This window comes from Geotrypetes seraphini, chromosome 6 (genome assembly GCF_902459505.1).
Source record: "Geotrypetes seraphini chromosome 6, aGeoSer1.1, whole genome shotgun sequence".
Lineage (NCBI taxonomy): Eukaryota > Metazoa > Chordata > Amphibia > Gymnophiona > Dermophiidae > Geotrypetes > Geotrypetes seraphini.
In genome coordinates, this window is record NC_047089.1 from 42,477,930 (window position 1) to 42,499,887 (window position 21,958).

Sequence of the window (21,958 nt, forward strand, 5' to 3'; positions counted from 1 at the left end):
GCAACAAGATCTGATGTCCCTTTCCATGTATACTAGGAGTATGAAAAACAGACCTGAATTCTATAATTACAAACACCTCCTCTTTGTCTTTCCACTCACAAGCAAGTCCCTTTTCATTATAAACCATTCTGGCATTTACACAGACATGGAATTAGAAGTGAGATATTTACCTCCCCCAGCCAGCATCGTGCTTACTGTTGGTACCAAAGAAACTTGCTGTTGAACATCAGTATGCCTATCCTCCATACAGGCCCCCTCCCCCACCAAGAATGAACATTAGTACTGCTATCCTCCATGCACCCAACCAATGGCACAGCTGTCCTCCATTCAACTCCCAAAGACCACCAGGGCTGTAATCTTCAATAGGACGATGTGTCCCGTCCCCCCACTGAATACATGCTCCCCGTGATGAACTTCAAAGCCGCTATCCTCTGTGCATAAAAACCTCCGCCGCTTTCCTCATGCACACCCTATTCCTCAACATTGCACTTACCATTAGTACTGGAAATCCGCTGCCACCATCAGTGCTGTATTCTGATCTGGTGTGGGGCATTGAGCATCTGCACATGCTCAGGGCCTGCCTGTTCCCACCTTCTCTGAGAATTTTGGAGGGGCGGGAGCTGGCAGGCTTTGAGCATGTGCAGATGCTCAAAGCCCCGCGTCAGATCAGAGTACAGCATTGACGGTGGCAGCAGGTTTCCAGTACTAATGGTAAGTGCGATGTTGGGGGAGTGGAGTGTGCATGGAGGAGGGTGGTGGTGGAGGTTTGTGTGCACGGCTTTAAGGTTCATCATGGGGGGGGGGGTATGAATTCAGCAGTTGGAGGACAGCTGCACCATTAGTCAGATGGTGGCTCAAATATAAACCAAGACCCCAATTTTTGGGCCCAAAAATCTTGGTTTATATTCAAGAATATATAGTAGGTTCCAAAGGGAGTCAATTTACATATCTAGTCCATCTAAAAATATGCTGGGGGGGAGGGCATATAAAATTCTAAAGATAGTACTACAGTACATTTCTAACTGAACTGAAATAAACACAAGTAGAACATTTGCCAGGTCAAAAAATTCTTTATGGCTATACATGCCATCACAAAAGTTTCACGATGTGTTATACAGCCACAGAAATGTATTGTGCTATACCTCATAGTTGTCATATGATAATGCTATGAAACAATAGCAATGATTGTATAGTAAGTAGTCTTATGCCTGAAGCAAAAGCATTTTGCATTAAATGTAAACACCACTTGTATTCAATATTTATAGCAATGCTAAAATCAGTTAACATTGTAGAAAACAATTTTCTCAAACACAAAAGTAATTATATGTATAAAAATGGTACAAAATGAAAATGTGACTTACTGAAGCTTAATTTACCCCCATTTTACAAAACCATAGTGCGGTTTTTAGCGCCAGCCACAGCGGTTAACAACTCCGATGCTCAAAAACCAAGCTACGGTTTTGTAAAAGGGTGGGGGGTTAATAAGTGGAAGGGGAGACTAACGTGGCGGTCTGAGCTCTGCCCTGGATTTTGTCACATCATCATCAGGGATCACTTTTCAAGTAGAAGTCTGTTAAAGTTTTAGAGTCAAATGAGATTCCATGCCTACTTTACACTCATAAGTAAATTCAATAGCTAAAAGTATTTTTTAGATTGCGCATTTATGAGCAATATGTTAATTTTTAATGAATATTTTCAGCTTTTAATTCTCAACTGGATTACTGTAATGCTATGTATCTGAATTGGTCCAATCAATCAAGATCTAAAGTTCAATTGCTACAGAATTCAGCTGCTAAATTGATTTACAGATCACATAAATATGATCACGTGTCATCTTTATCAAGCCACTTATCATGGCTACCTGTGCAGGCAAGAATCATATTTAAAGTGGCATGCTTGGTTTAAAAACTATTTGAGGATTCAAGCCCAGAATGTTTCATTATCTTTTTCAAGGCTTATTAGAACATCACTTTCCGAGAATAATCTAATTTTGCATTTCCCCTCTGTACAACATTTATAACATATGAAATATGGACCCCCTCCCTTTTGTTATCAAGAGCCTATGATCTGGAATAATGTGCCTAGAGATATTTGGTCTCTGGTATCTTTAGATTTTTATTGTCATTTGAAAACCTTTTTAGCTGACAATTGTTTTGCCTAAGTATTAAGATTATTATATATATTTGAACTGTATTAATTGTAATAATGTAGTTCTTGGTTTCTGTCTCAGCTTCTTTACTATCAACTGGTTTGGTGCCATATAGGAATTGGCAGAATAAATAAATAAATACCAACCCAGCCCTTATTTTGGTAATATTGTTTGAGCTTTATATGCAGACCAGCATAAAAACCAGCATAGTACCAGAAGACTGGAGGGTGGCTAACGTGGCGCTGATTTTTTAAAAGGGTTCTGGAGGTGATCTGGGAAATTATAAACTGGCAAGTCTGACGTTATCATGTGCACTGTTGCCAGGGAATTTTCTTCCTTCAATTTCTGTAAAACCACCGAATGTGAATTGCAAACTAAGGAACCACACATATTTATTTTGGCGAGAGACTCTTGACAAAGGCAGAATTGCTGAAACATTGTTAGTGTCGAGTCTATGTTGCTGACAAAATAAAGTTTGCTTTGGATTGCCCACTGCTGTATGGTTGACTTTGTATTGTATTGTTTTTACTTATTATTTGCCTTATACAAAGCAAAGGACAAATGAACAGACATAATAAATACCATTACAAACATTGAACCATATAAAAATACAATAAAAACATAAGAGTTAACAGTGATCATCAACATACACAGCATCCTCCCAACAACCACAATACAGTTATCTGTTCTTCAGCCATATAGCACAGTTACTTACCGTAACAGGTGTTATCCAGGGACAGCAGGCAGATATTCTTAACGTATGGGTGACGTCACCGACGGAGCCCCGGTACGGACACTTTTAACTAGAAAGTTCTAGTTGACCGCACCGCGCATGCGCGGGTGCCTTCCCGCTCGACGGAGGAGAGCGTGGTCCCCAGTTAAGATAAGCCAGCTAAGAAGCCAACCCGGGGAGGAGGGCGGGTCCTAAGAATATCTGCCTGCTGTCCCTGGATAACACCTATTACGGTAAGTAACTGTGCTTTATCCCAGGACAAGCAGGCAGCATATTCTTAACGTATGGGTGACCTCCAAGCTAACAGAGAGGGAGGAGGGATGGTTGGCCATTAGGAAAATAAATTTTGTAACACAGATTGGCCGAAGTGTCCATCCCGTCTGGAGAAGATATCCAGACAGTAGTGAGTAGTGAACGGGTGAACTGAGGACCAAGTGGCAGCCTTGCAGATTTCCTCGATGGGCGTGGAACGGAGGAAAGCCACAGAAGCAGCCATAGCTCTGACCCTGTGGGCCGTGACAGCACCTTCAAGTGAGAGACCAGCCCGACCATAACAGAACGCAATGCAGGCAGCAAGCCAGTTGGAAAGCGTTCGTTTAGAGACAGGGCGACCTAGACGGTTAGGGTCGAAGGACAAAAAGAGCTGAGGTGAAGAGCGGTGAGCCCTGGTACGGTCAAGGTAGTATGCAAGGGCACGCTTACAGTCCAGCATGTGCAACGCCTATTCCCCAGGATGAGAATGGGGCTTAGGGAAAAAGACAGGCAACACAATGGACTGGTTGAGGTGGAAGTCCGAGACCACCTTGGGAAGGAATTTAGGATGGGTACGCAGAACCACCTTGTCATGGTGAAAAACAGTGAAAGGAGGGTCAGCGACCAGTGCATGCATCTCACTAACCCTCCTGGCAGAGGTGATGGCAATGAGGAAAAGCACTTTCCATGTTAGAAGTTTGAGCGAAGTTGTGGCAAGAGGCTCAAAAGGAGGCTTCATGAGAGCTGATAAAACCACATTCAGGTCCCAGACGACAGGAGGAGGCTTCAGAGGTGGTTTGACATTGAAGAGGCCTCTCATGAACCGGGAAACCAAAGGATGAGCCGTAAGCGGTTTTCCGAGGATAGGCTCATGAAACGCAGTGATGGCACTGAGGTGGACTCTGATTGAGGTATACTTGAGGCCAGCGTCGGAGAGAGAGAGCAAATAGTCCAATAAAGTTTCCACCGCCAATGAGGTGGGATCGTGATGACGCAGGAGACACCAAGAGGAGAACCTGGTCCACTTCTGATGGTAACATTGGAGGGTGGCCGGTTTCCTAGATGCATCCAAAATGCGACGGACGGGCTGTGACAGATTCTCTGAAGAGGTTAGCCCGAGAGAAACCAAGCTGTCAGGTGGAGCGAAGACAGATTGGGATGTAGTAGAGACTGATGCTGCTGCGTAAGTAGAGTAGGAAACACAGGAAGAGGAATGGGCTCCCTGGAGCTGAGATGAAGCAGGAGGGAGAACCAGTGTTGGCGAGGCCACCGAGGGGCGATGAGAATCATGGTGGCCCTGTCCCTGCGGAGTTTGGATAACGTCCGCAACATCAGAGGTAGAGGAGGAAAGGCATAGAGGAACCGATTCGTCCAGTCGAGCAGGAATGCGTCTGGGGTCAGACGATGAGGAGAGAAGAGTCTGGAACAGAACTGGGGCAGCTGATGGTTGTGAGGAGCTGCAAAGAGGTCCACCTGTGGAGTGCCCCAGCGAGCAAAGATGGAGTGGAGTGTGGGAGGGTCCAGAGTCCACTCGTGTGGTTGAAGGATGCGGCTGAGATTGTCGGCCAGGGAGTTCTGTTCGCCCTGGATGTATACAGCCTTGAGGAAGAGACTGTGGGTCGTGGCCCAGGTCCATATTCGGAGGGCCTCCTGACAGAGGAGGGGGGATCTGGTGCCGCCTTGCTTGTTTATGTAGTACATGGCGACTTGATTGTCTGTGCACAGGAGAAGAACCTGAGGGTAGAGAAGGTGCTGGAAGGCCTTGAGAGCATAGAACATGGCTCTGAGTTCCAGGAAATTGATGTGATGTTGACGCTCCTGAGGGGTCCAGAGTCCCTGGGTGCGTAGATCTCCCAGGTGAGCTCCCCACGCATAGGGGGAGGCATCCGTGGTTATGATCATGGAGTGAGGGGGTAGATGAAAGAGGAGACCCCTGGAAAGATTTGAGGAGTTCAACCACCAGTGAAGAGATTGCTGAAGAGACGATGTCACAGAGATGGGATGAGAAAGAAGATCCGTGGTCTGTGACCATTGGTTGGCAAGAGTCCATTGAGGTGTCCTGAGGTGGAGTCGCGCCAGAGGAAGCACATGGACCGTCGAGGCCATGTGGCCCAGGAGGACCATCATCTGCCGAGCTGGGACGGAGTGATGAAGGAGCACCTGACGACAGAGATGGAGCAGGGTCCGTTGTCGGTCGGCGGGAAGAAACGCCCTCATCAGAGTGGTGTCCAGAACTGCTCCAATGAATTGAAGTCGCTGTGTGGGAAGTAGGTGCGACATGGGGTAGTTGATCTCGAATCCCAGTAGATGGAGGAGCGAGATGGTGTGATGAGTGGCTTGGAGCACAAGCGGAGATGTAGGCGCTTTCACCAACCAATCGTCCAAGTAGGGGAACACCTGGAGGTCGTGAGACCTGAGGAAGGCCGCCACCACAATAAGGCACTTGGTGAACACCCTGGGCGATGATGCGAGGCCAAAGGGTAGCACTTTGTACTGATAGTGACGGTGCTGTATCTGAAACCGTAGGTAGCGATGTGAAGTCGGATTGATTGGGATGTGAGTGCAGGCCTCTTTGAGGTCCAGGGAACATAGCCAGTCGTTTTGAGAGAGAAGAGGGTAAAGCGTGGTAAGGGAGAGCATTCTGAACTTCTCCTTGACCAGACACTTGTTGAGGTCCCTGAGATCGAGGATGGGACGGAGATCTCCTGTCTTCTTGGGAACCAGGAAGTAGCGGGAGTAGAATCCCTGACCCCTTTGGTCCGGAGGCACCTCTTCGATGGCATTGAGAAGGAGAGATTGGACCTCCCTCAGGAAGAGGGGGGTTTGGGAGGAGTGAGAAGCAGACTCTACGGGAGGATTGTCTGGTGGAAGAGACTGGAAGTTGAGAGAGTAGCCGTGGCGAATGATGTTGAGGACCCATTGGTCTGATGTGATGACCTCCCAACGGCTGAGGAAGAGTTGGAGGTGACCTCCGATAGGCTGAGGAAGAGGCAATGATGGTGGGAGACTGGTTATGCCCTGGAGGAAAAAGTCAAAAGGGCTGAGAAGGTTTTGACGGAGGAAGAGGCTTGGCAGGTTGATGATACTGTGAGCGAGCCTGAGTTTGATGCTGTTGACGAGGTCGGCGAGGCTGCTGTTGAGGCGGGATGAGAAGTCTGGCCGAGAACCTGCGTTGGTAGGAAGACTGCTGTCTGTAGGGGCGAGCAGGCGGGGTCTTCTTTTTAGGCTTCACCAGGGTGTCCCACCTGGTCTCATGAGCCGAGAGTTTTTGGGTTGTTGAGTCCAGGGACTCCCCGAAGAGTTCATCACCAAGACAAGGTGCATTAGCCAGGCGGTCTTGGTGGTTAATGTCAAGGTCAGAAACTCTCAACCAGGCCAGACGCCGCATGGCAACAGCCATGGCAGACGCTCGAGAGGTCAGCTCAAATGAGTCATAAATGGAGCGCACCATGAATTTCCGGAGTTGAAGCAGACTGGAAATTTGTTGTTGAAAAAGAGGCACCTTACGTTCAGGGATGTATTTTTGTAAGGCGGAGAGGTGTTGCACCAGATGCTTCATGTAGAAGGAGAAGTGAAAGGTGTAATTATTTGCCCCGTTGGCCAGCATTGCATTCTGGAAAAGGCGCTTGCCAAACTTATCCATAGTTTTTCCCTCTCTGCCAGGAGGGGTGGAGGCATAGACACTGGAGCCCTGAGTTTTCTTTAAGGTGGACTCCACCAGGAGAGATTCATGGGGCAATTGAGGCTTGTCAATTCCCTGGGATGGGAATGACCCGATACAAGCTATCCAATTTGCGAGGGGCCCCCGGGACAGTGAGGGGGTTCTCCCAGTTCTTATAAAAAGTTTCCCGTAGGATGTCATGTACGGGTAACTTGAGGAATTCCTTAGGAGGTTGCTCAAAGACTAAGGCATCGAGAAAGGCCTGTGACTTTTTAGAGTCTGACTCTAAGAGCAGCAGACATCTCCCTAAGGAATTTGGTGAACGAGGACTGTTCAGGTTTTGAGACGGTATCAGTCACTGAAGGTTCCTCGTCCGTGGAGGAAGCGTCTTCCTCGGTACCGTGTGGGGATTCTTTCCATAAGTCTGGGTCCCTGATGTCGGGGTGCGCACGGTGGGACATCGGTGTGGAGGGATCGGCATGGCGGGTTTTGGAGAGAGACTTGCCAGAGCGGACCGAGGCGGTACTGGGTGAGGAAGACCGGTGCCGTACCTGGTACCGAGGGGGATCGGCATCAGAGCGGGTCTGTACCGTAGGTTGGGAAAGATGTGGCTCAGCCGAGAGGACCGGCATGGAAGTGTTGAGCGGTACCGAGGGGGGTCGACACCGATGGAACGGTGCGAGGCTCGGACCGGTCCCGTACCGGAAGGTGCGGTGCCAGCAACGCCGGCAACAGTTGTTGGAGCTGTTGTTACAGCTGCTCCTGTAACTGTGTTTGGAGTATGGCCGCGATGCGGTCGTCCAGGGGAGGCACCGGTACCGCTTTTTTCTTCTTCGGTACCATAGGTGCCGCTCTACGCTCCGGGGATGAGGAGGCCGATGACGAGGCACTCATCGATATCGGAGCGGAGCGTTTGCGGGGTCGATGCAGTGCCGGGGTTGCTGGTGTCGCAACCGTGGCAGGAGGGCGCTCAAGGGAAGTGGAAGGCTTCTTAGCCGGCTTACCTGGGGCCAGCGACCCCGAAGAAGGATCCGGTGGAGTCGAAGTAGTCGGTGTCAACTTTTGTGGTGCCGTCGACGTCGCGGTAGACTCCATGGCAGATCCGGTACCGAATAGAATATTTTGCTGGATCTGCCTATTTTTTAAGGTGCGCTTTTTAAGCGTAGCACAGCGGGTGCAGGTGTCCGTCCGATGCTCTGGACCCAAGCACTGCAGGCACCAATTGTGCGGGTCGGTAAGAGAGATCGGGCGTGCACACTTCTTAAAGCCCGGTTGAGGGGGCATGAAGGGAAACGCGGCCTCCGCAAAGTCAAAGTCAGAGGCCTGTATGGTGGCAACAGGCCCCGCCGGGGCCGGCCTGAAAAATAAAGAAAATCCGACGATTTTTTTTTTTTTTTTAAATAAAAAGGAAAGTAACCCGAAGGGAAAAAAGAGAAAAACAACGAAAAATTACGCGAGCGGGAAGGCAGGAATTGATTTTTCAACGGCCATTGAAAACACATGCGTCTTCTTCGCTCCGCGGAAACGAAGAAACTGGGGACCACGCTCTCCTCCGTCGAGCGGGAAGGCACCCGCGCATGCGCGGTGCGGTCAACTAGAACTTTCTAGTTAAAAGTGTCCGTACCAGGGCTCCGTCGGTGACGTCACACATACGTTAAGAATATGCTGCCTGCTTGTCCTGGGATAATTCATTTTACAAAAAAATGGCATGTCAGCAATCTTTTAAATGTCTCCATATTATCTTGCTGCCATATATATTGTGGAAGCCTGTTCCATTCCTCTGGACCAGTGCAGGAGAACACCCCCACCATTGATGTTTGAAGTCTCAACTCCTTTCTTGTTGGGATCTGCAGATCCCAATGTTCAGAGGAATGCAACTTGGGAAGCGCAATATAATACGCCAGACAATCAGTTAAGTATTTTGGGGCCAACCCATGCAGACTTTGGTAAACTACCAACAGCAGCTTATATCAGACCCACAAATCCATCTTAAGCCAATTTAACTTGATGTAATAGATACATGTTCACCTTTTATTAATCTAAACAACGTCATTATGATGGAATTTTGTATTCCCTGCAATGCAAGCAGTATAGTAGATGGCACTCCAAGCAAGACAAGATTATAGTAGTTGATACTCGACATCACAACCAATTGAAGAACGTGTTTATAATCACCCCAAGAAAGGTAGGCCCACAAACTGCGCAACACCCACAGCTTGAAATATGATTTTTCTCAGAACGGCAGATACATGGCTGTTTAAACGACAGCTGAGCATTGAAAATTACTCCTAAGTAGCATATTTTGGATGACATCTCAACCATTGAATCCAGCAACATCACTGGAGATATCAGATGCTGCTGTGGGTCCCTAGACAGGAACATCAGAGTTGTCTTGTCAACATTCAGTCTCAGCCTGTTATTATCCAACCATCCCTTAATATGCCTCATGGTCTCATTCAAAAACGCAACTGCCGACAACAATGAAAATTCAATGGGAAAAAAAATTGAATATCATCAGCGTAAACCCTTTATGATACATTAAGAGTTTGCAATAGGTTACACAGTGGTCCCAGATACATCTTTTCCGCATGACTCTTGTATCTAGAACATATACTTACGCACGGATTAATGAGAGAAAGCAAACAGTTTTAGTCCAGGGAAATCTTGCTTCAACAATCTACTGCATTTCTTTGAAGGGGGTGAATGAACATGTGGGAAAAGGTGAACTGGCTGATATTGTGTATTTGGATTCTCAAAAGGCATTTGACAAAGTACCTAATGAAAGACTTCTGAGGAAATTAGAAAGTCATGGGATATAAAGAATTACAAAAAAAAGAAAGTCATGGGATAGATTTAGAAGGTAATGTCTATTATGGGTTAAGAACTGGTTGAAAGGCAGAAAACAGTGGGTTTAAATCAGTGGTCTTAAACTTGAACTCTTTGCAGGGCCACATTTTGGTTTTGTAGGTACTTGGAGGGCCTCAGAAAAAATAGTTAATGTCTTATTAACGAAATGACAATTTTGCATGAGGTAAAATTCGTTATAGTTTATAAATCTTTCCTTTTGGCTTAGGGCTCCTTTTACTAAGGTGTTTTTAGCGCACACAGGAAATTACCACGCGCTACGCTTCTAGAACTAACGCCAGCTCAGTGCTGGTGTTAAGGTCTAGCGCGTTAAAGCCCTAACGCGGCTTAGTAAAAGGAGCCCTAAGTCTTAATAATAATATTGTCATTTATAGCTAAAAAAACATATGATCAAGAAACTTTTATTTTACTTTTGTGATTATGATACCGAGGGCCTCAAAATAATACCTGGCGGGCTGCATGTGACCCCCGGGTCGCGAGTTTGAGACCAGTGGTTTAAATGGTAAATATTCTCAATGGAGAAAGGTAAATAGTGGGTTTCCCCAGAAGTCTGTGCTGGGACCGCTGCTTTTTAACATATTTAGCAATGATCTAGAGATGGGAATAACTAGTACAATAATTAAATTTGCTGATAACACAAAGTTGTTAAATTGCAAGAGGATTGTGAAAAACTGAAAGAGGACCTTGGGAGACTGGAAGACTGAGTGCCAAAATGGCTGATGACGTTTAATGTAAGCAAGTGCAAAGTGATGCATGTGGGAAAGAGGAACCCGAACTATAGCTACATGATGCTAGGTTCTAAGTTAGGAGTCTCTGCCCAGGAAAGGATCTAAGTGTTATTGTTGAGGATATGTTGAAACCCTCAGCTCAATGTGCATCAGTGGCTAAGAAAGCAAACAGAATGTTAGGAATTATCAGGAAAGGAATGGAAATAAAGATGAAAATGTTATAATGCCCTTGTATTGCCACAACTTGAATACTGTGTACAGTTCTGCTCGCTGTATCTCAAAAAAGGTATAGTGGAATTAGTAAAGGTACAGAGAAGGATGACAAAAATTATAAAAGGTTTGGGATGACTTCCCTATGAGAAAAGGCTAAAAGCAGCTAGGGCTCTTCAGCTTGGAGAAGAGACGGCTCATGGATGATAAAATATACTGAGTGGAGTGGAAAGGGTAGATGTGAAACGCTTGTTCACTCTTTCCAAAAATACTAGGACTAGGGGACATGCGATGGAAGCTACTAAGTAGCAGATTTAAAACAAACTAGAGAAGATATTTCTTCACACAACATGTAATTAGATTCTGGAATTCAATGCCGGAAAATGTGATGATATCAGTTAGCTTAGCAGGGTTTAAAAAAGATTGGATAATTTCCTAAATGAGAAGTCCATAGACCATTATTGAAATGGCTTGAGGAAATCCACTGCTTATTCAAGTTTATTCTGACTTGATATACCACTTCTACATACCAAAGTGGTTTACATCTTTACAATATTAAAAATTAATTAAAAACTTGGGGGAAAGACAAACAAACCAATACTGATAATTAAGACAAAAAAGTAGGATTGAAACAAAAGGAAAAAGGGTAAGGATACAATATTGAAAATAAAAGGAAAGGGTGCAGGAAAAAAACTATAGGGGTGAGGGAATGTCAGGAACAGACATCTTCACATTTTTCTCTCTTTTTTTCCCATTATCGATCATAAATCTGTTTTACTCCTTCTGATCTGGGTTGGCCACTGTTGGAAATAGGATACTGAGCTTGAAAGACCTTTGGTCTATAACTCAGTATGGCAATTGTTATGTTCTTAACCCAAAGGCATTATGTGTAAATGAAATCTTTTCAGACTCCTGAGATTTGTAGATGCACCAGGCAGAGATGCCTACTTTCTCCTTTGTGCTTTTTCTTTGATTCCCTGCATTGAAAAATTGATCCTAATCCTGACATCAAGGGGATCCCAATAGGAAGCAATGTGTTCAATTGCAGCATTTGTGAACAATATTTTAATCCATATAAGAGTGCCCCAATTGTCATAGTTATTTTTCTAGCAAACTTTAGAGAGTTTAAAGATGTCTCTGGTTTTCAGTTACATTTTCTTAAGTCAGAAGCTCTGGCTACAGGCATTGTCATTTAGCAAGAGTAGAGAGGTTCTTTCATTACTTGGGAATTCATCTTACTTCAGATCCTTCGCAATTATTTGCAGTGAACATTCAGGAGTTACTAATAATAATAATAATAATAACTTTATTCTTGTATCCCGCAATACCATGGAAGTTCAATGCGGTTAACAATAGAAGAGACTGTACATTTACAGCGATGATACATATTACAGTGTTATTACATTTACAAAGATGTTACATAAATAGCAGTAATAAAAAGGCATATACTAAAGAAGAGACTGTACGTATACAGCGATGTTCCATGTTAAAGCGGTGGTGCATTTACAGTGATGTTAAATATGAGGCTATGAAAAGGCAGGGCAATTAGATAAAACAGAGCTTGAGAAAGAGAGGCCATAGTGGCTTGGGAGGGGGGCGTAGTCAGAGGGAATGGAGGCATGTCGAGGTCAGGAGGGTGCAGGGAAGGGGGGAAGGCAGCGTTAGCGGAATTTGTCGAAGAGGTAGGTTTTTAGTGACTTCCTGAACAGGTGGTAGGGTGGAGAGTTGGAGATGAGGACGGTAAGGCAATTGTTCCATTTGCCCGCTTGGAATGCTAGGGTTCTATCAGTGAATCTCTTGTAGAGGCAGCCTTTTAGGGAGGGAAAGGTGAATAGGTGGGCGTTTCGTGTGCGAGAGGGGCCTGCTATTTCAAGGTGCTCAGACAAGTAGATTGGGGAAGATCCTGTTAGAGTTTTGAAACAGAGGCAGGCGAACTTAAAGATGATCCTTTACTAGATGTGGCAAGGAGGAAATTGTGTAATGTGAGCAATCTTCCTTTGTCATTAAGCAGTTGAATTTGTCAATTCGGAATACTATTCCCAAAGTGGATTCTGAAAGATGCTACATTCACTTTAAAAATAAATTTTTTGTCTACCTGGGACAGGTACAAACAATCCCTTCCTGGATCAGCTTGTTGTTTAATACTGACTCATCTGAGGCACTACTGTGTTCCTGACACACCAACTTCTGTATTATCTTAGTTTAGGATAGGAGGGGATTGGGGGGAGGAGGGGAGAGTCTGTAACTGGAGAAGGGAGATAAGGGAATTACAATTCAACATAAGGGGGCATAAGACACAAGGGCCTAGATTCACTAACCTCATGGATCCGATCCACGGGCAATCCGATCCACAACACGTCTGCATGCAAATTAGGCCAATCGGAGGCACGCCCCAAACCGACCACATGGATCGCTGAAGAGCGATCCTGACGCATGCACAGACCATCTTCTTTGTTTGTAGATGGCCTACGCATGCACTTTCTCTCTGTGCTTTTTTTAATGCTCTTGGTGCAATTTTTTTTTTTTAACTTTTTTAATCACCGTGGTTTTAACCCATGGGTTTAAAGCGGGGCTGCACTACGGCATGTTCTGGAACTTAACAGAACATATCATAGTACAGCTCTGCTTTAACCCACAGGTTAAAACCACGGAGTCAGGGCAGCAAGAGCAGGAGAGTCGGCAGAGTGCAGGGTTTTTGCACAAGCGACTGATCCTCAGCAGTCACTTGTTTTGGGATCAGCCAGCTCAGTCAGTGTGCCTGAAAATGTTTAGTGAATCGCTGCCGGCTATATTTGATCGGCACCAAGGTAGTGAATCAGGTCAGAGGAAAATCAGGTCGGTAGGAAGGATGAGTTAGTTAATGGAAGGAGGGATTATGGGCTAGATTCACTAACCTGCCCTAATCGGAACAATCCATTTCCGATTCGGGCAGATCTGACTGATTCACCAATCAGTCATATTCAAATGGGCGCGATCGGAGGAATGCCCTCATTTGCGAGCAGGGATCACAAATGTGCGATCTCCACTTATGCACAGACCCTGACAGTAGTGACAGGAGAAGCAGCTTCCTGTCACTGTTGTCAGGGCTCTGCCCTGATCTCTCCTGCCTGCCCTGCTCTGCCCCGATTGCTCTTGCCTGCTCATCGGACTCTCCTGATCTCTGCCACCATTCCCCACAGTGCAAGCCCATGGTTTTAAAGCGGGCCTGCACTGCGGGGAATGGCAGCAGAGAGCAGGAGAATTCGGCAAGCAGGCAGGAGAGATAAGGGCAGAGCAGGGCAGGCCAGGCAGGAGAGCCTACCCTAGCCCGACACACCGGCCCTGCCTGACACTCCCCCTATCAAGCACAACCAGCCCACCCCAGGTTGGCTCAGGTGGACGGGCCCGGCCCATGCCATCCGCCCCGCTTACCTCTTAATCGGTTGGGAGCAGGAGGGATGCCCGGTCCCTCCTGCTCCTTAGGGCAAGGCTCCCTCCATCTTCGGGAGCAGGAGGGGTGCCCGGACCCTCCTACTCCTGGTCCCCTGGCCACCGCTGCGCAATAGCAGCCTTAGGCCCTGCCCCAGTGCATCATCTGATGCACGGGAAGGGGCCTAAGGCACAGATTGGCTGAGGTGCAAGGAAGCCCTAAGGTAGTCCCTGATTGGCTCAGGCGCCTCAGGCCCCTCCCAAGGAGGGAGAAACCTGAGGCGCCTGAGCCAATCAGGGACTTAGGCTCCTCCCTGTGCATCACATGATGCACTGGGGTGGGTCCTAAGGCTCAGCAGATGCGTCGCTGGACCCGGAGCAGGAAGGACTGAGCACCCTTCCTACTGGGGGGCCGGGCCGCGGGTGGGCTGGGCTGTGGGTGGGGTGAGAGGCCTATGGAGCAGGAGGGACTGAGAACACCTCCTGCTACCAACTTTTTGGGGCCGTGCCGGTCGGGGGGGAGGGGGGATGGCAGGAGGGAGAGTTGGTATCCCTCCTGCCATATTCATGCAGATGGGGGGGGGCAACATCGGGAATGTTTTTGGGTTGATTTTTTTTTTTTTTAGAATCGCTGATGGCAGGAGGGAGTTGGCATCCCTCCTGCTTTTTTCTTCGGGGGGGGGGGGAGGAGGGGGGCAGACACATTTGTGTGTGTGCGGGGCACATTTTTTTTGACAGGCCTGCCTGTCTTTTATGGGGCAGATATTTTGTGTGTGTAACACACGCAAAATATCTGTGCCATGGAAAAAAAAAAGAATAAAAAAAGACAGGCAGGCCTGTTAGAAAAACCTGCAGACTAGAGGTCTGCACGGGAACAGGGATCGCGGGAATCCTGGGGGTCCCGCGGAAATCCCCCCCTAACCCACGGGACTCCCTCGGGGACCCCTCTCTGGCCCACGGGACGCCAACGGGACTTCCACGGGGATGGAAGGCTTTGGAAGCAGGGTTCATCCATATAATATAATGGACACATCAGCCTTAGTAAAAGAGGGGGTCGCTGTCTGCTCTCTTGCCCTGACTCTCCTCTGACCGCCCTACTCCGCTCTCCTTCCCCGGATCTTCTCTCGCCGTCCTGAATCTCCTCCTCTCGTCGCCCCAACTCTCCTGCCATTCCCCGCACTACAAGCCTGCGGGCTTGTGAATAAAAGTAAAACGAAAAAGTTTTTTTTAAAAGTCACTGCTCAGCAATCCGATTCAGTCGTTTGGGGGAAATTCATGCCCTTAGTGAATCTAGGCCCAAGTTATCAGCCATGACTTTTATGTAAGCAATTTTTTATTTTCAATATTAGAGGCAACCAACAAAGTACAATCAACAAAGAAGAAACACCCATCAGGAAGCAAATACAAAGCACAATCAACTGTGAAGAAATTCCCAACAGGAAGCAAAGTACAAATCAACTAACCCTCCCCCCACTCCCCGTGTCATCCCACACCCCAATTCCATAAACACAAGACGAACCATGCGGCAGTAGGCTTGGACTCTGATAGCCCACTGTTGAAAATGAAACCCCATCTCCAACCCCCCTCCAGCCCAGTAGGAAGCAAGAAGAAAAGAAACAAGAGAAGAAGAAACAAAAAAAAAAAAAAAAGAAGGAAAAAGAGACCAATACACAACAAACCAAGAAAGAGGAAAAAAAAAAAGAAAAAGAAGAATTAGCCCTCTCACGCACCATGAACTCCCCCCCCCCGAGCCTACCACGCCCGCAGCCATGACTTTTAAATTAACCCTAGGACTAACAGCTTAGTGAATAAGATGTTGTGTCTTGCCTATTAGTCTTGATTACACTGTAAACTTCAAAGAATAGGGCGTGCTATACAGTATATGCTAAAGCAATGATTGAAATGATAATGAACATAAAGTCTTCAGCATACAAAATATAAATGAATGGCTCATGACTATGAACATACTCCTGCTTGCATCTCTGATCTCCATCAGCCCTCTTTCACCTATCTGAGCACAATCTGGTCATAGTTGGTGATAGATCTTTATCTCTGACTATTTTAGCACAACCCCCCCCCCCCCACACACACACACACACTACTATAGCAGTCTTTCTATACCTTACCATCTCTGTCTCAGGAAATGCATCCCCTTGTCTAGGAGTACTAATTTTAGACACAACCTTTAAAAGTATAACAATATTGAATTTTACTGTAGCTTGAATGTGATCATAAATTTATTTAGGGACATTTGTACTCAAAATGCTATAGGAAATTGTAATGAATTGTTTTAAAAGGAGAGAAAAAATAATCCCAATTTCTTTTATTCCAAGCAATATAATGAAAATTGCTTAAGGCCATAAAGGAGAATCAAAATTAATTTTTTGGTAGTTCTAGAGCACCTGATCAGCAAGAGACCCTGTGATATTACATGGAAAATCAAATTCCATACCTAATTTGATAGTCAAATCTGAAAGGTCTGCAGAAATAGCACACAAGATTCTTGAAAGAATGCCAGATACAGAATTCAGAAGCAATATTAGCCCATCCAAAAACTGCTCTGTAGAGCTCCAGATGAGTTTTACCCCAAACCACCCCTACCTTTCCCACCATCTCCTCCCCTCCCTTGATGGTTCATTCTTTATTACGGAGGTAACAAACTGGGACTTGTTCATAGAAGCCTAATACTATGTTCCACTCTGTGGCCACCAGCTGTATTAAGCTGGCAATATGAGAACAAAAAAAAAAGTTATGACTCATTCTATGCTAATTGGCTGCTAGTGTATATGCATGAGATTAAGATAAAAATATTTTATATAGGGCATATTTTATATCTATCAATTAGAAATACAATCAAAAGAATCTGTGTTGAGCAGTATATCAAGCTAATAAATCAAATCAAATACTTTACAACTAAAAAGCACGCCGATTACCCTGAATAAAAACAGTTTTACAGATAACTACTGCAAACAATAAGCAATAAAATCGTAAATTAAAAAAAAAATAGATATGAATAAAACTCAACAAGCTCTGGAGCTTTTAAATTGTTATTCACAAGGAAATAATGAAATCTCCCTAAATTGCCTAATTTAAAAACTTACCAGGTTCCTGGTGCCATCTGGAGCAGCTAAATGACACTGAATATATGAATTAAAAACTTGAACCGCATGCTGGGTAAAGAAGCCTTTGTGGAAATGTTTGTCATCTTGTACTAAAGTAAGCCAGGATTCAAGCAGCTTATCGTAGGCTTCCATGTACACCATGTCATCTTTGTCAAGCTGCAAGAAGAGAAGCGCTGTCACTTTCTCACCAGAAACGCTGGTTAGGCATGCAAAGCAGGATATGGATTTACCACCACTTCAGCACAGTCCAGTGATGTATACATCATATGCAAAGCTTGCAGCAGATTTTCTGCAACAGAAAGCAACGGACAAAGCCCACTCACTACATGCAGACCAATTGAGAAAAATAATTCCAAAAGTATATACTAAATTCCTGTTGAAAAGTGTAGGAGCCCAATAGTGTGAAAATTTGTGCTTCTCCAATCTTGTCAGGCTCCTGCATGTAAATGGGTTTCATTATTCAATTCTTTATTATGCATCTTTCATTGCTATTTTGTGGCTTGCTGTTGAAGTGGTGGTTCTACTTCTGCAATTTCTAAAGGATTTCTTTGTTAGAAATCATGGTACAAATAGGTCATTCTAGCAGGAATGCATAGCAGTGCAGTATAATTACCAATTAACTAGTTTTTCATTTTTTGCTATCACTATCAAGAATGGAAAGACTAACCCCCCTTTAATATTTATTTTAAACACCCATAACTGCAAAATTGTAGATATTTAAATCTGCATGTTTAATTATCTGAATATTCCCCTTTTGTTCTGATATATTATAGAAATACTTATGTTTAAAATTGTGAAAGCTCATTTGATCTAGCTATTTCTATCATTAACCAAGTGTGGTTGAGCTAATCTTGTGACACCATTCCTACCCACTGGCATCAAAATGGTACCAGTACAAAGTGAATCGAAAGAGAGAGAAAAAACAAAAAAACAACACAACACCACATAACAGGTATGAAAGAGAAATGTACCATTTTCATCGCAAATACTGTTCAAAAAGAAAAGGTAAAAAAATTGGGCTCTTTTACTAAGCTGTATTAATCAGCTAATATGGGTTCTACCATGCAGTATACATTAACGCAGGTCCATGCTAATGCCTCCTAAGCTAAAAAGGCAGCCATCACCTTTTTGTCCAGTTTGTCTGTCTTGATTAATTGTAAGCTCGCCTATGTTTTGATGTACAGTGCTGTGTATTTCTAGTAGCACTATAGAAATGATTAGTATAGTAGTAATAAAAATCCCATGTTAGCTGTCTAATGTGGGAGTGGATGGGATATGATTGTGATGGGTGGGTAGAGGTTTGGCAGTCTGTGACAGCTAGCACATGGGTTAACATAGTAACATAGTACATGAAGGCAGATAAAGACCCGAATGGTCCATTCAGTCTACCCAACCTGGAAAAGATTTTATTCTACGTTAATACCCTTCAAGTATTTGAACGTCTGAATCATATCTCCCCTGTCTCTCCTTTCCTCTAGGGTATACATATTCAGGGCTTCCAGTCTCTCCTCATATGTCTTCTGGTGCAAGCCTCCTATCATTTTCATCGCCCTCCTCTAGACCGCTTCAAGTCTTCTTACGTCCTTCGCCAGATACGGTCTCCAAAACTGAACACAATACTTCAAGTGGGGCCTTACCAATAACCTGTACAGGGGCATCAACACCTTCTTCCTTCTACTGGCTACACCTCTCTTTATACAGCCCAGCATCCTTCTGGCAGCAGCCACTGCCTTGTCACACTGTTTTTTCGCCTTTAGATCTTCGGACACTATCACCCCAAGGTCCCTTTCGTTGGTACTAAATGCTAGCTATCATGACTTGTGATAACACAGTTAAGCTTACTGCCACCTCAAGAGGAGGCAGTATATGCAGCTGTGTTACTAGCAGTATGGGAGAGCAGCACTCTCCCCAATTCCCTCTGTAAAAAATTTTAACTTCTCCTCATGGCAAACCCAACTGCCAGATCCAAAATTCTCATGTTTCTTCAAAAAGCCATTCAACCTCCCCACCCTCCCCTTTTGAGACTTACCTGAAGATCAGCATTGGTGGGGGAATGATCTTTCAAATAGAAGAATGTCCCCTCTAGCAATAGAAAAGCAAAAAGAAAACTGCAGACTAATATGTACAAGATGCAGGCTATGTTTATTGTACCAAATATTTAATGCAGTTAATGATACTACCTTATTACAAACCAAGAGACCCGACACGGTTCGTGTTTCGGAGAACATGCCTTCTTCAGGGGTCCATGGTTGATAAGGTTTGTAATAAACCGCAATAAAATGGTAAAAAACGAACGCCTGTTTGAAAAAGGTCACCAGTCAATAGTGCAATCCCGAAAAAAACTAAAACAAAACCAACTGCCATGTCCAAAATTCTCATGTTTCTTCAAAAAGCCATTCAACCTCCCCCCTCCCCTTTTGAGACTTACCTGAAGATCCTGTTTTGTTTTAGCTTTTTTCGGCGTTGCACTATTGACTGGTGACCTTTTTCAAACAGGTGTTCGTTTTTTACCATTTTATTGCAGTTTATTACCTTATCAACCATGGATCCCTGAAGAAGGCATGTTCTCCAAAACCGGACCATGTCGGATCTCTTGGTTTGTAATAAGGTAGTTTCATTAACTGGATTAAATATTTGGTACAATAAACATAGCCTGCATTTTGTACATATTATTCTGCAGTTTTCTTTTTGCCTTTTGCTTGCCGTTTCTGCATTGCAGATCCTGCTGGATTTCTTTTGCTGTTCGCCCTCTAGCAATAGTACTGCAAGACTACCCCTAGGAGTCAGTGTCATAGCAGAGGAGTATCACTACTGCCTAGGACCATTCCCCACCAATACTGACCCCTTCTCCAAGGTAAGTGCTGGGGTAGAGGGGGGAAGCATCTTGAAGTGTGTGGGATTATAGATTGGACTGGTTAGGTTTGTCATCAGGGGAGACAGGAGTTGGGGGGGCAGGTTTGCCACTGGAACAGGTGGTACAGCCACAGGTACTTCCCATGCTACGGAGATAGAAATGGGGAAAGCAACTGCTACTTCTATTTGGGATTCTGCTGTATACTTGTGATCTGGGATTGACCACCGTCACAAACAGGATATATTAGACCATTGGTCTGCCCCAGTATGGCTATTCTTATGGTCTACACACATAGACAAAACAAAACCAAGAGATGTAGACTCGCTTGTTTTAACACAGTAGTTAAAACTACAGCTTCAGCACCCTGAGGTTGTGGGTTCAAACCTACACTGCTCCTTGTGACACTGGACAAGTCACTTAAATCTCCCATTGCCCCAAGTACATTAGACAGATTGTGAGTCCACCTGGACAGACAGGGGAAAAATGCTTGAGTGCCTGAATAAATTCATGTAAACTGTTCTAAGCTCCCTTGGGAGAACTAACTAACTAACTAACTAACTAACTAAATAAATAAATAACCTCTTCATTGGTGTTCCAAGTATTCTCATTGGCTTAATCAAACCAGAAAAACTGCTGGGAAGAAAAACTCCCACCTGAAGAAAAAGTTCCCAGTCCAAAAAACCCATATAATGAACTACTATATAATGTCTAATAGACAAAAGATCAGTGAACACAAAATAATAAAAATATTCTTAAGAGCAAAATAAAAAGCCAGAGAAGATCAATCCAGACTTATCAGTAAATCCTGCCACAAATCGATCTTCTTTGGCTGCTTCAAATCCATATGCATCAACCACTATTCCTTGATAAACTACTAATTCCACAATGCTCCCCTCGTACTTTAAGATCCTCTGACCAAAAACTCCTCTTCATTCCTTCTTTAAAAGAATTCTATTACACCCGAAAAACCAATTTTGCAGTAACTGCACCCACACTATGGAACTCTCTCCCACAATATTTACGGGGCGAACAAAATCTAATCAAATTCAAGACCGGCTTAAAGACTTTCTTATTTCAAGATGCCTTCGGTTGAATCTAAATCACTCTCTTTCTTCTCTTAAATCTTTCTCTTATTTGTTTCCCACTCTCCCTTTTTCTGCCTATTACTGCGAATAAGTATCTGCCGCAACAATGCTACCCTATTCCTCACGTTCTATCCCCTCCCCACTTTCTCCTTCTTTACTAAATTATGTAACTTATCCCCTCCTTCCCTTATTTTCCTCACCTTCCAGTTTGTCCAGTCTATGTCATATACGTTCACATTATTTTATAATATTTTTTAGCCTCTACAAAACATTGTTAACCGGTCAGACATTTGCTTGATGGTCGGGATATTAAAAACTAATAAACTTGGAAACTTGGAACCAATGATTGTAATCCACAATGGTGTTATAATCTTCATATACCACAAATATCATTCTATTAAAATCAGGACTGTGGAGTCAGAAGCAATTTTTGGGTTACTGAAGTCAGAGTCGGTGAAAATGTACCAACTCCAACTCCTAATTAAAGTTAAATTGTTATGTCATGAAAATATTATAATGCTTACATTTTTTATCTCACAGATAATAATTTGATTAACCCAATTTTTTCAGGATACGTTTTATTTACAGAATATATTTTGATATCAAGTTCTTTGATTACAAAATGTAATATATTTTGTATTTATATTAGTGAAAGTGGTACCTAGAGAATGACACAAGGACAAAGTTTGTCCCCATCTCTGCCCTGTCCCAGCAAAACTCTGACCCTGTCTCCAATAACTCTGTCTGATCCCATCCGTACAAGCCTTGAATAGCTATGATTTTATATTGAAATAATTTTATTAAAATATATAAAGAAACAATATTCTGTACAACTGTCATTTTATAAATCAAATATAGAACAAGGATCAACAAATCCCCGCTCCCCTCCCC

At 44.4% G+C, this 21,958-nt stretch overlaps 1 protein-coding gene across 1 annotated transcript in view; it reads right to left on the reverse strand.

Annotated features, from left to right (window-relative positions):
* The window catches only part of XPO4 (exportin 4), a 237,878-nt gene that overhangs the window by 121,027 nt on the left and 94,893 nt on the right, over positions 1-21,958 (reverse strand). Inside the window, exon 10 of the mRNA XM_033949810.1 lies at positions 17,108-17,284. Coding sequence (XP_033805701.1) covers positions 17,108-17,284 — 177 coding nt within the window. The remainder of the gene's footprint in view (positions 1-17,107; positions 17,285-21,958) is intronic.